This window comes from Salvelinus fontinalis, chromosome 30 (genome assembly GCF_029448725.1).
Source record: "Salvelinus fontinalis isolate EN_2023a chromosome 30, ASM2944872v1, whole genome shotgun sequence".
Taxonomy (NCBI): domain Eukaryota; kingdom Metazoa; phylum Chordata; class Actinopteri; order Salmoniformes; family Salmonidae; genus Salvelinus; species Salvelinus fontinalis.
In genome coordinates this window covers 42,208,760-42,224,271 of record NC_074694.1, presented here as the reverse complement: position 1 = coordinate 42,224,271, position 15,512 = coordinate 42,208,760, and the positions used below count along the sequence as shown (strand labels likewise).

Genomic DNA, 15,512 nt, shown 5'->3' with positions numbered 1-15,512 from the left:
GCTTCGGCCGGCACCCATCATGCTCGACAAGGTGGGACGCTGGGTGGCGCCCTTAGAGGGGGGTAATGTCACACCTGCTCCTGCTCTTTCCCCCTAACACTCGAGGGTGCCTGGCTGCCCTACATTACGCATTCCTGCCACCATCATTAAGCACACCTGCCTTCCCTCGTCACGCGCATTAGGGATTTATTGGACTCACCTGGACTCAATCACCTGTTTATTACCTCCCCTATATTTGTCAGTTTCCCTGCTCTGTTCCCCGCTGCTGCATTAATTGTCACACGTCTGTGTTTTACCCGGTTCTGACGCTGTTCCTGTCCTGTTCCATATCTGTTCCTCATTAAATGTTGACTCCCCGTACCTGCTTCTCTACTCCAGTGTCGGTCCTTACACAGACAAGCGTTGACGTAGCACGGGTACTTCCAGTTTGAGTTTCTGCCAATAGGAAGGGAGGAGCAAAATGGAGTCGTGATCAGATTTGCTGAAGGGAGGGTGGGGAGGTCCTTGTAGGCATTTCGAAAAGTTGATTAGCAGTGTTTCAGTGTTTTTTCAGCGAGTGTACTACAGTCAATGTGTTGGTAGAACTTCGGTAGCATTTTCCTCAAATTTGCTTTGTTAAAATCCCCAGCTACAATAAATGCTCCTCTGGATATGTGGTTTCCAGTTTGCATAAAGTCCAGTGTAGTTCTTTGAGGGCCATCATGGTATCAGCTTGATGGGGAATATACACGGCTGTGACTATAACCAAAGATAATTCTCTTGGGAGGTAATACAGTTGGCATTTGATTAAGAGGTATTCAGGGACGGGCGAACAAAATCACACTAATCCACTATGAGTAGTTAATCATGAAACATACACCCCCGCCTTTCTTCTTCCCGGAGAGTGCTTTATTCCTGTCTGCACAATGTACTGAGAGCCCAGCTGGCTGTTGGACGGGGACAGTATATCCCAAGAGAGCCATGTTTCCGTGAAACAGAGTATGTTACAATTCCTGATGTCTCTCTGGAAGGAGATCCTTGCCCTGAGCTCGTCTACTTTATTATCCAGAGACTGAAGATTAGCGAGTAATGTACTTGGAAGCAGTGGATGGTGTGCACGCCTCCTGAGTTGGACTAGAAGTCCAATCCAAATACCTCTTCACCGCCGGCAGTGTTTTGGAGCAGCCTCTGGAATAAGTTTAATTGCACTGGGAGGTACGAACAACGGATCCAATTTGGGAAGTCGTATTCCTGGTCGTAATGCTGGTGAGTTACTGCCACTCTGATGTCCAAAAGTTGTTTCCGGCAGTATGTAATAACACAAAGTATTTTCTGGGCTAATAACGTAAGAAATAACACCCCAAAAAACAATACTGAAAAGTTGCTTAGGAGCTAGAATTAGAGCTGCCATATCTGTCGGCGCCATGTCTCCCAGGGCTAGAGAGAGGGTTAAGAGAGGGTTTTTAACAGTGGCTTTTGTATATGTGTACATGTCTGTGTGTATGTCTCTTTGGTTGTTCCAGACGGACAGTGGTTCTGCAGTCCCAGGCCCCTCCCTCCACTCTCAGAGGATAGCTCGTGCCAAGTGGGAGTTCCTATTTGGGACCCCTGCTGAGGAGGATGCCAGCAGGGAGGAGAAAAGTGAGAGCATATTTACCACCCATACTCATTACCAATAGAGAAAGATACAGTATTAGCTATAAACAGTATTTATGTCTATGAGTATGTCTATGGCTCTTTAACTGTATAGAATAGACCAAGTGGTATTCAAAGTCAGGGTCGCAACCCCTAGTGGGTTATCAGGGAACTGTAGTGGGGTCACCAAAATAAAATACTAATATTTAGAGTACAGATTATTGTATGGGACAATATACAAACTTTTTTGAGAAAGATAATAGAAACATTTTATTGTATTGAGTAAATGTATTTTGTTTATTTATTATTTATTATTTTAATTTCGATAAGAGATGAAAATGCAATGAATTTATGGTTATTTGTTGATGTAAAAATCGAAATGTACCGATTTTAAGGTTGTGTCATTAGATTTGGGGAAGGGTGGGGTCGAGAGAAGTTCTTGGGAAAAAAATGTTGTCCCTGGTGAAAAAGTTTGAATACCACACTATACTGTACTATGTGAGTCAAGTGTCATGAAACTTAGCATAACACGCGTTAAAACATGCTCAGAGGTCAGTCTTCAGCAACCTTACAACAGCATTAGGATTAGCATGGCAGCACAGTAATTTTCCGTTCCTTTTCAGTGATATCAACTGCTTCTTCTGTTCCATCATGACAGATACCATCGAGGCCTCGACAGCTCCTCCTAGTGGCCAGTCCAGTGAATCCCCCACCCCCACGCCCCCCACCTCCCTCCCCCTCATCTCGGCTAATCATGAGGTGCAGCACGTGGAGGTGGAGCTGGTGACTCCTCACCCAGCTGTGGCGGGGTCGTCGCCCAAGACGGGCATCATCCGGATGACCCTCAAGTACTCGGAGACGGACCTGGATGCCGTGCCCCTGCGCTGTTACCGCGAGACCGACATCGATGAGGTGCTTTTGGCTGAGCAGGAAGATGCCGACTCAGCATTTGGCAGTAACCGTAGCGTGAAAAGCACCTCGGGTACAGACAGCAGCCCCCTGGGTGTCTGTCCCTATGAGAGCACAAGCGCGGAGGAGGAGGAGGTGGAAGGAGAGGAGGAGGAAGAGGAGCTGGAGGAGGGGGAGGAGGAGGTGGTGAGCTGGGCCTCAGTGAGGATGCAAGGGGACATTAAGAGACAGCAGCAGCAGCAGGTGATTAGTCAGCTGCTGAAGAGGTGAGATGGACATAGACACATAGGCATGTAGAAACACACACGCATAAATGCACACACGTGCACGCTCGCACACACATTCCTAAAAATATACTTTAAAATATGCTTACACACACACATACACACACACACACACACACACACACACATAATCATACACACTTATGTAACGGCAGAGACACAAACACATGCTCACACATTTGAAGTTTGACAGGATTTTTATTACAGACTGCTATGAGTACTATCTATTTCTAACATCTGTCCTTGTGAATAGATTCAAAGGTGCTTTGAATGAAGATATTAATCAATGTTTCAGTTGGCGTCATCATTTTTCTCCCACAAGAACACTGGTGAAGCAGGATCTGGCAAGAGCAACAGTAGTATATGAATGTGTGTCCCTTCCCGCTACCTTATGTTGTATGTCTCCTTCTGCTACCTTATTTCTTCCTAGCAACCTACTTAACAATAGACCTTTCAAACCAGTTTGATGAAATGTTTTGCTTTATCATTCACAGTTTTCTAAGGTCAAACATTTAGAGTGTACAGTGTGCCATAGTCAGTCACTACACTAATAATGCAATCTTTCAGCTGAGATCATTTCCAGGGTGACTCACTGAGAATATTAGACTGTACTAAGAGAGTAGGTAGTCTTCCAGTGTCTCATTCGTGGTCTCTCTCCTCCTTTCCGTCTTTCTCTCTCTACCTCTAGGCCGTTGGACAGTTTCTTTGACAACCTCCCGGCCCTCAAGTCGCCCGTCCTGGTGTCGGGGCCTCGCCTCGCAGGCACCTCCGAGGACAGCTTCAGCCGCCATTTTGAGAGCATCATGGAGTCACACCGTGCCAAGGGCACGTCCTACGGCAGCCTGGACCTGGACAGTGAGGAGCTGCTGACCTCCAGCACCCAGACTGTCCTGACCTTTGAACTCCCCACGCTGACCCCAGAGATCCAGAGGGGTCAGATGACCTGTCAGAGCGCCCGGCAGATTGTCAAGCTGAGCTTCGCCCCATTGGCCCACTGCGAGAGGGGGACAAGCCTATCGGATTCCATCGTCACGGTGACGGGAGACTCGGACGCCACGCGTGCCCCCTCCAGCGAAAGGCTGAGTAGTAGCCCGGAAGACACGCCCCTGAGAGGGGGAGGGGGCGGGGCACGGATGCTGGGGAGCAGCTGGTACAGCAACCCCACATTCTCCTTCCCTAGGTCAGTGATGTCATACAGCAGCAACCCCTCCCTCTCTTTCCACAGGTCAGTGTTGTCATCATTACTATTCTGATGTAGTACTGTATGAAAGGCCAGACCTGATAGGCTACTGACATACAGTATGAGGTTATTCTTATAGATGAAGTAAAGCCAAGATAGAATCCCATTCCAAACATACAGTATGGTATAATGTGAGATGAAATTAAAAACAAATAACCACTATATTATAGTGTATTGTCTATGTACAATATTAGAGAAAAACGTGGTAAATGATGATCATATTGTGCGTAGGTTATGTACTGTGCATGTACATTGAAAATATACTTTTTTAGTGTCATCCCCCAACTTTGAATCAATGTCAGTTTCCAGACACCCCAGTCCCAGGCTTGTCTGCCGGGACAATCACCTGCTGCAGTGCGATTTTGAAGCAGAACTGTTAGTGAAGGTCGTTAGGAGGCTGCCTGCCTCATCTTACCACTGGTTTCCATGGCATTCTGTGTGTGTCTGTGTGTGTGTGTGTGTGTGTGTGTGTGTGTGTGTGTGTGTGTGTGTGTGTGTGTGTGTGTGTGTGTGTGTGTGTGTGTGTGTGTGTGTGTGTGTGTGTGTGTGTGTGTGTGTGTGTGTGTGTGTGTGTGATGGCTGGAGCAGGTGACTGGTACTGACTGAGGCAGATGGCTCTGGCAGCACAGCTCTCATCTTCAACCATCCGATCCTTAAACATCTCAACTACTGATCATATCAAAGTGATTAAGCTAGCTGTACTATTACTGTCAATAACAGCATAGCTGGAACGCACTCTTTACCAATCAGATTGTGTGGCAATATCTATCCGTTATATAAGTGTACATTATTATGTATTATCATATATTAGGATATATGCAAATTATAGAATATTGTAATTTTATTGTAATTTTACATAGAAATATTCAATATACAATTTTGCTTGTTCATTTAACATTTTTAATCATTCATCAACACCATGATAACAGAATTATGCTAGGGGTTTGGAACCCAGAACCATCTGGTAGGTTTTGTGGTTACTGTAGAGAGGAACTGAGGTGCTGATGAGGGAGAGAGGAGAGCCTTGTAGTTTGAGTGTCTGTATTTGTGTTTGACAGCACTGAGACACTGTCACCTTGTGGTAAAGACCACTAGATGGTGATAAAGGACCATGTTGTAGGTTGTGGTTAAAACTGTCTGAACATACATACATACATATATTGTATTTTACCCCAGTTTTCTCTCCAATTTCAAACTTGTCTCATCACTGCAACTCCCCTACGGGCTCGGGAGGCAAAGGTCGAGTCATGCGTCCCCCTGAAACATGACCCGCCAATCCGCACTTCTTAACACCTGCCCACTTAACCCGGAAGCCCGCCGCACCAATGTGTCAGAGGAAACACCATTCACCTTAGACCGCTGTGCCATAGACCGCTGCGCCACTCAGGAGGCCCCAACATACAGTTTTTTTTTTTATAGCTGAACGTGTGGACCACTAATGGTGTCTACTGTAAGTGATCTTTTTTGGAGAAAATAGTATTATATTTGCATTCTTCAGTTAACATGGCAGAATTATGTTTATTGTTCACGATTGACATTTTAACTATTTTGCAGACGCTCTTATCAAGAATGATTTACAGTAGTGAGGGCATACATTTTCATACTGGTCCCCCGTGGAAATTGAACCCACAACCCTGGCATTGCAAACACCATGCTCTACCACCTGAACCACACAAGGTAGTAGTGACTGGTCAAGTTAGTGGGTGTGTGCGCTCCTGTGCATGTGTGCGTGTGCGCGTGGTCAGTGTGTGCGTGTGCGTTAGTGTGGTACACGGGTCACCCACACCCACCAGAAATTGCTAATAACACATCGCAACCGCCCGACGATACACTGAGTGTACAAAACATTAGGAACACCTTGCTAATATTGAGTTGCACCCTCTCTTGCCCTCACAGCAGCCTCCATTCATCAGGGCATGGACTACAAGGTGTCAAAAGCAATCCACAGGGATGCTGGCCCTAGTTGACTCTAATGCTTTCTACAGTTCTATCAAGTTGTCTATATGTCTTTGGTTGGTGGACCATTCTTGACACTCACGGGAAACTGTTGAGAGTGAACACTCAGCAGCATTGCAGTTCTTGACACACTCAAACCGGTGCGCCTGGCACTTACCACCATACCCCATTCAAAGGCACTTAAATCTTTTGTCTTGCCCATTCACCCTCTGAATCCTTCTTTAACCTATCTCATCCCCTTCATGTTCCCCTGAGTGAAAACTTTATGAACCCCTAGTCTATATCATGGAAAGAGCAGGTGTTCCGGTTTTACACTCATGTACTGTATGTGCTAAGTGAAAATCTGAGGCCTGCACCCTAATCTGCTAATATAGAAAATGCACTGTTGGCTACAGTCAGAGATGATGGAACGATTTAGATATGTTTCTGCTTATAATTTGACATTTGGGAGGCTATTTGTTAGTCAACGTGTCTATAATTAGATACAGTACAAGTAGCTTCTCTTCTGTCATTATATGTTGCCTTAGAAGACTAAATAAACCCTTGCGCTTCAGAAAAATGTCATAAATCGGTAGAATGAATCTAGAATCTAGATGACATCTGTACATTTTTCTCTGTCATTTCTGCTTCTTTCAGGGGTCAAAGATGTTTAGGGACTCAACCTGGTCTCAGAGATTTTCATATGATTCTGTACGTAAAAGCATTTAGTATGATATGGTATGTTTGGTATGGTATGTATTCATTTGTGGATGTCCATTACCCATTTTGTAGGATATATTACGACTCTGAAAAACATGGAATATATTCAGAATTTGTTAAATGTACAATATGTTCCGAATTTCCAAAACATATCATATGTTATCGATTCTAGCTAGGTGGCTAACGTTAACTAGGCTAAGGGTTAGGGTTAAGTTTAGAAGTTTTCCACCATTGGTGATAAACATTATGCAATTTCTTTCATAAAATAACAAGTCTGAAAGGAAATGTCTTTTGGAGAATTTCAACCATGAGAGATCTTTTTCAATAATAATAGACACGATTTTGTGTATTTTACCCACAATATATCCTTTTAGTCAGTTTTTCACCACTGGTGATTAACATGATTGTCGCACCCTGACCTTAGAGATCCTTTTACTTCTCTATTTGGTTAGGTCAGGGTGTGACTAGGGTGGGCAATCTATGTTTTCTATTTCTTTGTTGGCCTGGTATGGTTCCCAATCAGAGGCAGCTGTCTATCGTTGTTTCTGATTGGGGATCATATTTAGGCACCCTTTTCCCACCTGTTGTTTGTGGGATCTTGTTTTTGTGTAGCTGCCTGTGAGCAGCACAGAACGTCACGTTTCGTTTTCTTCTGTATTGTTTTTGGTGAGTTTCATATTTATTAAACATGTGGAACTCTAAGTACGCTGCGCCTTGGTCCATTCATTCAGACAAGCGTGACAGAAGATCCCACCACCCACGGACCAAGCAGCGTGCCCAGGAGGAGCAGGGACCCTGGGCCTGGGAGGAAAGTCAGGAGTGGAGGACATCCTGGACGTGGGACAAAATCATGGCAGGAGACAGAAGCCTGCCATGGAAGCAGGCGGAGGCAGCGAAGGAGCAACAGCGATGACGCCGGGGTTCGCGGCCACAAAGACAGCCCACAGGACAGCCCGAAAAATGTTTTTGGGGGGGCACGCGGGGTGGTCGGCGGAGGCGAGGTGTGAACCAGAGACAACCTGGGAGGAGGTAGAGAGGTGGTCGGTCGACCCAGGGAGAGTGCCAAAGCCCGCCTGGGAGTCAATAGAACAGTGCGAGGAGGGATACCGGAGAATGGAGTTGGTGAGGAGTATGCGGCAATGCAGGCGTTTGGAGGAGCGTGTCACCAGTCCGGTGCAATCTGTGCCGGTCCCACGCATCAGGCCTCCAGTGCGCCTCCCCAGTCCGGTACGTCCTGTGTCTCCTCCTCGTACTCGCCCTGAAGTACGTGTCCCCAGTCCGGTACATCCTGTGCCTGCTCCCCGCACTCACCCTGATGTACGCCTCCACAACCCAGTACGTCCTGTGCTAGCTCCTTGCACTCACCCTGAAGTGCGTGTCACCAGACCGGTGCCACTAAAAAATACACTAAAAATGTTGTATAGGAAATGATAGATACACTAGTTCTTAATGCAATCGCCGTGTTAGAATTCTAAAAATAACTTTATTTTTTTTATTTAACCTTTATTTAACCAGGTAGGCAAATTGAGAACACGTTCTCATTTACAATTGCGACCTGGCCAAGATAAAGCAAAGCAGTTCGACACATACAACAACACATAGTTACACATGGAGTAAAACAAACATATAGTCAAAAATACAGTGAAAAAAAAATAAGTCTATATACAATGTGAGCAAGTGAGGTGAGATAAGGGAGGTGAAGGCAAACAAATATATGTATAAATAAATAAAAATAAAAATATATAAAAGGCCATGGAGGCGAAGTGAGTACAACACAGCAAGTCAAATAAAAACTAAAAAAACACTGGAATGGTTGGTTTGCAGTGGAAGAAAGTGCAAAGTAGAGACAGAAATAATGGGGTGCAAAGGAGCAAAATAAATTAATAAATAAATACAGTAGGTAAAGAGGTAGTTGTTTGGGCTAAATTGTAGATGGGTTATGTACAGGTGCAGTAATCTATGAGCTGCTCTGACAGCTGGTGCTTAAAGCTAGTGAGGGAGATAGGTGTTTCCAGTTTCAGAGATTTTTGTAGTTCGTTCCAGTCATTGGCAGCAGAGAACTGGAAGGAGAGGCGTCCAAAGGAAGAATTGGTTTTGGGGGTGACTAGAGAGATATACCTGCTGGAGCGCGTGCTACAGGTAGGTGCTGCTATGGTGACCAGCGAGCTGAGATAAGGGGGGACTTTACCTAGCAGGGTCTTGTAGATGACCTGGAACCAGTGGGTTTGGCGACGAGTATGAAGCGAGGGCCAGCCAACGAGAGTGTACAGGTCGCAGTGGTGGGTAGTATATGGGGCTTTGGTGACAAAACGGATGGAACTGTGATAGACTGCATCTAATTTATTGAGTAGGGTTTTGGAGGCTATTTTGTAAATGACATCACCGAAGTCGAGGATTGGTAGGATGGTCAGTTTTACAAGGGTATGTTTGGCAGCATGAGTAAAGGATGCTTTGTTGCGGAATAGGAAGCCAATTCTAGATTTGACTTTGGATTGGAGATGTTTGATGTGAGTCTGGAAGGAGAGTTTACAGTCTAACCAGACACCTAGGTATTTGTAGTTGTCCACATATTCTAAGTCAGAGCCGTCCAAAGTAGTGATGTTGGACAGGCGGGCAGGAGCAGGCAGCGATCGGTTGAAGAGCATGCATTTGGTTTTACTTGTATTTAAGAGCAGTTGGAGGCCACGGAAGGAGAGTTGTATGGCATTGAAGCTCGCCTGGAGGGTTGTTAACACAGTGTCAAAAGAAGGGCCTTCCTGAACAAAGGTACACAACGCAACACGCCTAACGTCCCGAATAAATTTCAATAATCTAATAAAACTACATTGAAAAAACATACTTTACGATGATATTGTCACATGTATCAAATAAAATCAAAACCGGAGATATTAGTCGTCTATAAACCAGGTCCCTTCACGCGCTCTCCAGAAAACAGGAAACTGGTGACACGTCATGCAAAGAGCTTTTATTCGACCCCAGATCAAGTTATACACTCCATTTCTTCTCTCACTGCCTGTCGACATCTAGTGGAAGACGTATGAAGTGCATGTATACTGATATATATCAAGGACATTTATAGGCAGGCCCTAGAACAGAGCATCGATTTCAGATTTTCCACTTCCTGTCAGGAAGTTTCATGCAAAATGAGTTCTGTTTTACTCATAGATAAAATTCAGACGGTTTTAGAAACTAGAGAGTGTTTTCTATCCAATAGTAATAATAATATGCATATTGTACGAGCAAGAATTGAGTACGAGGCCGTTTGAAATGGGCACCTTTTATCCGGCTACTCAATACTGCCCCTGCAGCCCAAACAGGTTAACAAGAAATGTGTGGAGTGGTTGAAAAACGAGTTTTATTGACTCCAACCTAAGTGTATGTAAACTTCCGACTTCAACTGTATGTACTGTCACTGTGGGGACGACGTCATCGATGCACTTATTGATGAAGCCAGTGACTGATGTGGGGTACTCCTCAATGCCATCGGAAGAATCGCGGAACATATTACAGTCTGTGCTAGCAAAACAGTCCTGTAGGTAGCATCTACTTTCTTATTGACCGAGTCACTGGTGCGTCCTGCTTTAATTTTAGCTTGTAAGCAGGAATCAGGAGGATAGAATTTTGTGATGAAACAAACGTATGTGTAGGTGAATTTATTCCGACACTGTGTGACTGTTGTCTTTTTGCTGTCGCTGCCTTATTGTATATCACGGTGGCATATGAACGAATGGGTTATAGAGCAAACAACGCAATTATCACAACATAGGTTGTAATTTGGCTTTTTTACTGGCTTGGCTTCCCAAGTGATGTTACATACACACCGTTACTGCCTATTCTATGTGTCTGGTAAATATTTACTTGTGCTGGTATTGAAAATATTGCAGAGGGCTTGTCCACTCCATAATGTGATAACAGTTGGAATTTCACCCTTTGCCACCCCCCCTCCCAACTCCCGAGTGGCAAAGTGGTCTAAGGCACTGCATCTCAGTGCAAGTTGCGTCACTGCAGTCCCTGGTTGAAGTCCAGGCTGCGTCACATCCGGCTATGATTGGGAGTCCCATAGGGTGGCGCACAATTGGCCCAGCGTCGTCCGGGTTTGGCCGCGGTAGGCCGTCATTGTAAATAAGAATTTGTTCTTCACTGACTTGCCTAGTTAAATAAAGGTTAAACAAAAATAACAAACGTAAAAATCTCCCTTTTGAGATGGTTTGTGCCATTAGACAGATGCCCATTGTGTAGAACTGCCCATTTAGACATACAGAGGGGGTCCAATTATGTGGCAATGGCCCCTTGAAGCGGAGGCTAGTGGGAATTCTAGTGGGAATTCTCTTATGGCCTCTGAGCAGCATTGTGATAGCTGAACAATTAGTCCTAAGTACTGTAATGCTATGGTGTTTGTCACCTGCAGAGTTGCAAACTGTAAACTGGCACTTCAACAATGGCTGGTGCTCACAATAGGCCTCTCTAATCCATGTATGTATTCCATGTGTGTTTATCAACCAGGATTCACACCCAGCACTAACACACCTGGTGGAAATACTGTCAAAGGATTAATGATAAGTTTAATAGTTGGATCAGGTGTGTGAGTACGGAGCTGGAACAAAAATGTTTCACCCCGTCGGTCTCCGGGGCTGGAGTTGAGGAATATAACCTAATTCCTTTCCCTGGATAGTAAATCATTGTTGTGGAAAGAGAGAACAATAATATTTGTTGTGATTTGTTAATAATATCATCATATTCATATTATAGCACCATAGCCACAGGAAGTAGTTTGAGAGTGGCGATGCTGACATTTGTTTTTGGTCTGCGCTACATATGGCTATATTGGTCTGCTAATACAGGACTAGTAAAGACCCAGTATATATTATTATTTTATTTTTTATTCCGATTTTTCAGAGGGTGCTGCAGCATCCTCATCATCCCTACTTCCCACGGCTATTTATAGCACACACCTATAGGGTTTATCAATGGAAGTTTTCCCTGGCACTGTTTTTCTTTGTTTTTCTTTGTGTGATTATATTTCTATTAAGAGTCAAGGTGGACAGAATGTACACCTCATCCAAAGGATGTACCTACTGACTATGAGTAATTGGGATGAGGGAGAGAGAGGGAGGAAGAGATTTTGAGTGAAAGGCGGTCCAAGTTCCGTGCCATGCTTAGATCCCAGGGTCTGCAGGGGACGTTGCAAAAGTTTACACAGCTTGAAAGGGGGGTGAGAAAGAGAGAGAGAGAGAGAGAGAGAGAGAGAGAGAGAGAGAGGGCAGAGTGAAGAGGGGAAACAGAAACAAACAGAAAGAGAGGAAGAAGATTAAGAGGCACTGCTGAACAAAACTTATCTTGCTTAGGAAACTTGCCGTAAGGAGAGAGGGGGGGGGGGAACAATAAGAAAATTAATGAAACAACCCAGACTTACCAATCGCCTTCGTACAACTGTGGGTCTTTGCGAAAACTAATGGGAGTGACTTGCTAGCTGACACTTAGGGCTTATGGGGCTAGATTCCAGGTGATGCACTGCACTAGCACTAGCTATCACATTGAGGTAGAGGGGATCGGTAGAGGGAAGGTGGTGATGCGATCAAGCCGGGGGGCCTGGGCAGGGACAAGGGGGGATCAGGGAGGTTGGTAGGGTGACTAGTTTGAGACACTCAAACAGGGAGGGGACAGGTACGACAGTGAAGGCTCGCTCTTTGTTCTGTTGCAGTGGCTCACTCAAAGACGATATGTATCTTTTTACTCGCCGCTCAAACTCACAGTCGAGGTAAGAGCCCTAGTCCTTCTCTTCTCTTCCTTCCTCCCCTATCCTCTCAGACTAGGTAGCGTGGAAGGTTGGGGACTACAGTATATGGTACCGGCCTGCAGCTCCAACTGTTTGACTGACTGATTTTCAACTTTTCTTAGGATGCTTTGTGCTTTACAGTTACTGTAGCTGCTGTCTAGAAAGCACACCATAGTAAACCAAAACTTTTAGTAGCTGATCTGCTTCTTTTGCCTGGGTCCACATAATACAACTAATATCTACCTTCAAATCCTCTCATTACCTCTGAAGGCTCCATATATGAAACAGGGACAGTCATTGATCAGTAACGTAGCCATTCATTCAGCTAATAAAATGGCCTGTTTGCTCTGTGGAGGTTAGTATGACTCAGGGATGATAAGAAAGTCTGGATGTGCTGTGCTTGTGTTATTTTCCTAGTAGTCTGGGTAAAGTATGTGACTGTGTGTTTCAGTGGCGTGTTTCACGAGCGTGGTCCTCTATCATTTTAAAATCATTTATTATCAACAGATAGAACTCACGGGTCTTAATTCCATTATCTTCCATTTTTTTTATGTTCCATCCTTGTTCCAAGGATGACATAAAATGCTTCAATTATTATCACAGTATAATTCAGATATAGTACGGCCTGCATTCCTGAACCTTTTAATACTTTCAAGGGAGCTTAATAAGTGGGAGAAAGAGAGAGGGAGTTGCATGAAAAGATCGATTTAAAGAAAGAGCTTGTATAATGTGTAATCCTCTTATAGTACCCTATTTATGCTTAAAATGTAACACATTTTAATGTATGGTCGACCGAATGTATTAATGTACTGTATTATCATTGTGTCATACCAAAAGTAAACATTACCCAACAATAGTAAAGGTTCTTGTTCTTTTCTTTTTCAATAGACCTGACTAGATAGGATTGCTGTAAGCGTTACAGTGCTGCTGAGAAGAAATTAACCACATCCTCATTCATCAACCCATCCCCTCACTCTTTCTCTTTTCCTCCCTCTCCCACTCTCCCTCTCCCACTCCCTCTCTCCCTGTCCTCTCGTGTTCTCTACCCCCTCCCTCTTTATCCCCCTCCATCTCTTTCTTTTTCTCTCTACTCATCTCTCCTTCTCTTTCCCCCTACTCCTTGTACCCCCTACTCTTTTTCTGTCCCTCTCTCCCCCTTCAGGGAAAAGGCTCGTCTGGCGACAGACTCAGAGCTGGACCAGGACCTCAGTGAGCTGCTGTGCCTGGGGAGCAGCGAAACCCTCACCAATGGTAACCGGGCCAACGGGGAGGCCGCTAAGCGCCTGGCCAAACGCCTCTTCACCCTGGACGGCTTCAGGAAGTCCGACGTGGCCCGCCACCTCAGCAAAAAGTGAGCACCTGGCAACTAGCCTTCGTGTGTTATCAATCGCTCTCTTTACTCTGCGCTGCTATACATTGTCACTGCTATATATAGTACATATACTGCTATAATAAGCCTGGTCTGGAACTTATCTTAAACCTCTGTCTTCCTCCGCGGCCCTAAGTTTTCGTCTCCATGGCTCAAACCAACTGTGCTGTGTGACTGGGAAAGCCGGTATCTGATTAACATGTTTCTCTCTCTCTCTCTCTCTCTCTCTCTCTCTCTCTCTCACTCACTCACTCACTCACCCCAGCAATGACTTCAGTTGTATGGTTGCAGAAGAGTATCTACACTTCTTTAACTTCAAGGGTCTTGCTGTGGACCAGGCTCTGAGGTGAGGGGTTCAGACTGACTGACTTGTTCAACTCGAAAAACAAACACGTTTTCCATAAATTGGTTGTTGATGACTGGATTTCTAGACATTACAAACATTGTTTTGGATAAGTTGCCTTAAAAGGGATGCTGTGCTTCATTTTGTGTTCCATTGATCCAGTCACTGTAGTTAGTATATGGTAATACTGCTCTCTGGTGGCAAGTTGAGTGATGGCAGCTTAATAGGCCAATAGTGTTTATAGCCATTAAATAACACACTCCTAAAATCAATTAATCAAGGGCTTGGTGATTAATTGAGTAGTTGAATGAGGTGAATAAGTGCGTAATGAGGTGCGTTTCTGCTGGTCTGGAACCTAAAAATTGCCAGCCTGAGGATACTGGATACTTGATTGGGGTTGAGAAACAGTGTAATCCTGCTTAATGTGTGTGTATGTGTGTTCCAGAGCCTTTCTCAGACAGTTTTCCCTGATGGGGGAGACTCAGGAGAGAGAGCGGGTGCTGGCTCACTTCTCCAGGAGATACCTGCACTGTAACACCAAACGTATACCCTCTGAGGGTAAGAGGACAGTACTGTCTAATGTCTACTATGGCTATTATAGAAATATGACGGCTCAGTCGTCATGTTAATAGATGCAGTGGTACTTTACTTTACTATTCATATAACAAATATTTTACCTCACTACATTCCTGTTTTCTCCTCAATTTCGTGGTATCCAATTGGCAGTTACAGTCTTGTCTCATCGCTGCAACTCCCGTACGGACTCGGGAGAGGCGAAGCTCGAGAGCTATGCGTCCTGCGAATCACAACCCGACCAAGCCACACTGCTTCTTGACACAATGCCCACTTAACCCGGAAGCCAGCTGCACCAATGTGTCGGAAGAAACACCGTACACCTGGCTACCGTGTCAGTGTGCACTGCGCCCAGCCTGCCACAGGAGTTGCTAGTGCGCGATGGGACAAGGACATCCCTGTCGGCCAAACCCTCCTCTAACCCAGATGACACTGGGCCAATTGTGCCGCTGCCCTATGGGTCGCCCGATCGCGGCCGGCTGTGACAGAGCCTGTACTCGAACCCAAAATCTCTAATGGCACAGCTAGCACTGCGATGCAGTGCCTTAGACCACTTCACTACATTCCTAAAGATAATAATGTACTTTTTACTCCATACATTTTCCCTGACACCCAAAAGTACTTAAGTTATATTCTGAATGCTTAGCAGGACTGGAAAATGGTCCAATTCACGCACTTATCAAGAGAACATCCCTGATCATCCCTACTGACTTTGATCTGGCGACTCACTAAATACACAAATTTTTAAA

At 44.9% G+C, this 15,512-nt stretch overlaps 1 protein-coding gene across 4 annotated transcripts in view; it reads left to right on the top strand.

Moving 5' to 3' along the window:
- LOC129829259 (uncharacterized) overlaps positions 1 to 15,512 on the top strand; it is a 97,507-nt gene that overhangs the window by 25,579 nt on the left and 56,416 nt on the right. For 3 of the 4 annotated variants that reach the window (XM_055890964.1, XM_055890963.1, XM_055890967.1), the window contains exons 3-8: positions 1,503 to 1,620; positions 2,273 to 2,789; positions 3,496 to 4,032; positions 13,641 to 13,829; positions 14,113 to 14,193; positions 14,636 to 14,748. In XM_055890964.1, the coding sequence (XP_055746939.1) occupies positions 1,503 to 1,620; positions 2,273 to 2,789; positions 3,496 to 4,032; positions 13,641 to 13,829; positions 14,113 to 14,193; positions 14,636 to 14,748 (1,555 nt within the window). The remainder of the gene's footprint in view (positions 1 to 1,502; positions 1,621 to 2,272; positions 2,790 to 3,495; positions 4,033 to 13,640; positions 13,830 to 14,112; positions 14,194 to 14,635; positions 14,749 to 15,512) is intronic. The other variant, XM_055890965.1, reaches the window with a different exon arrangement.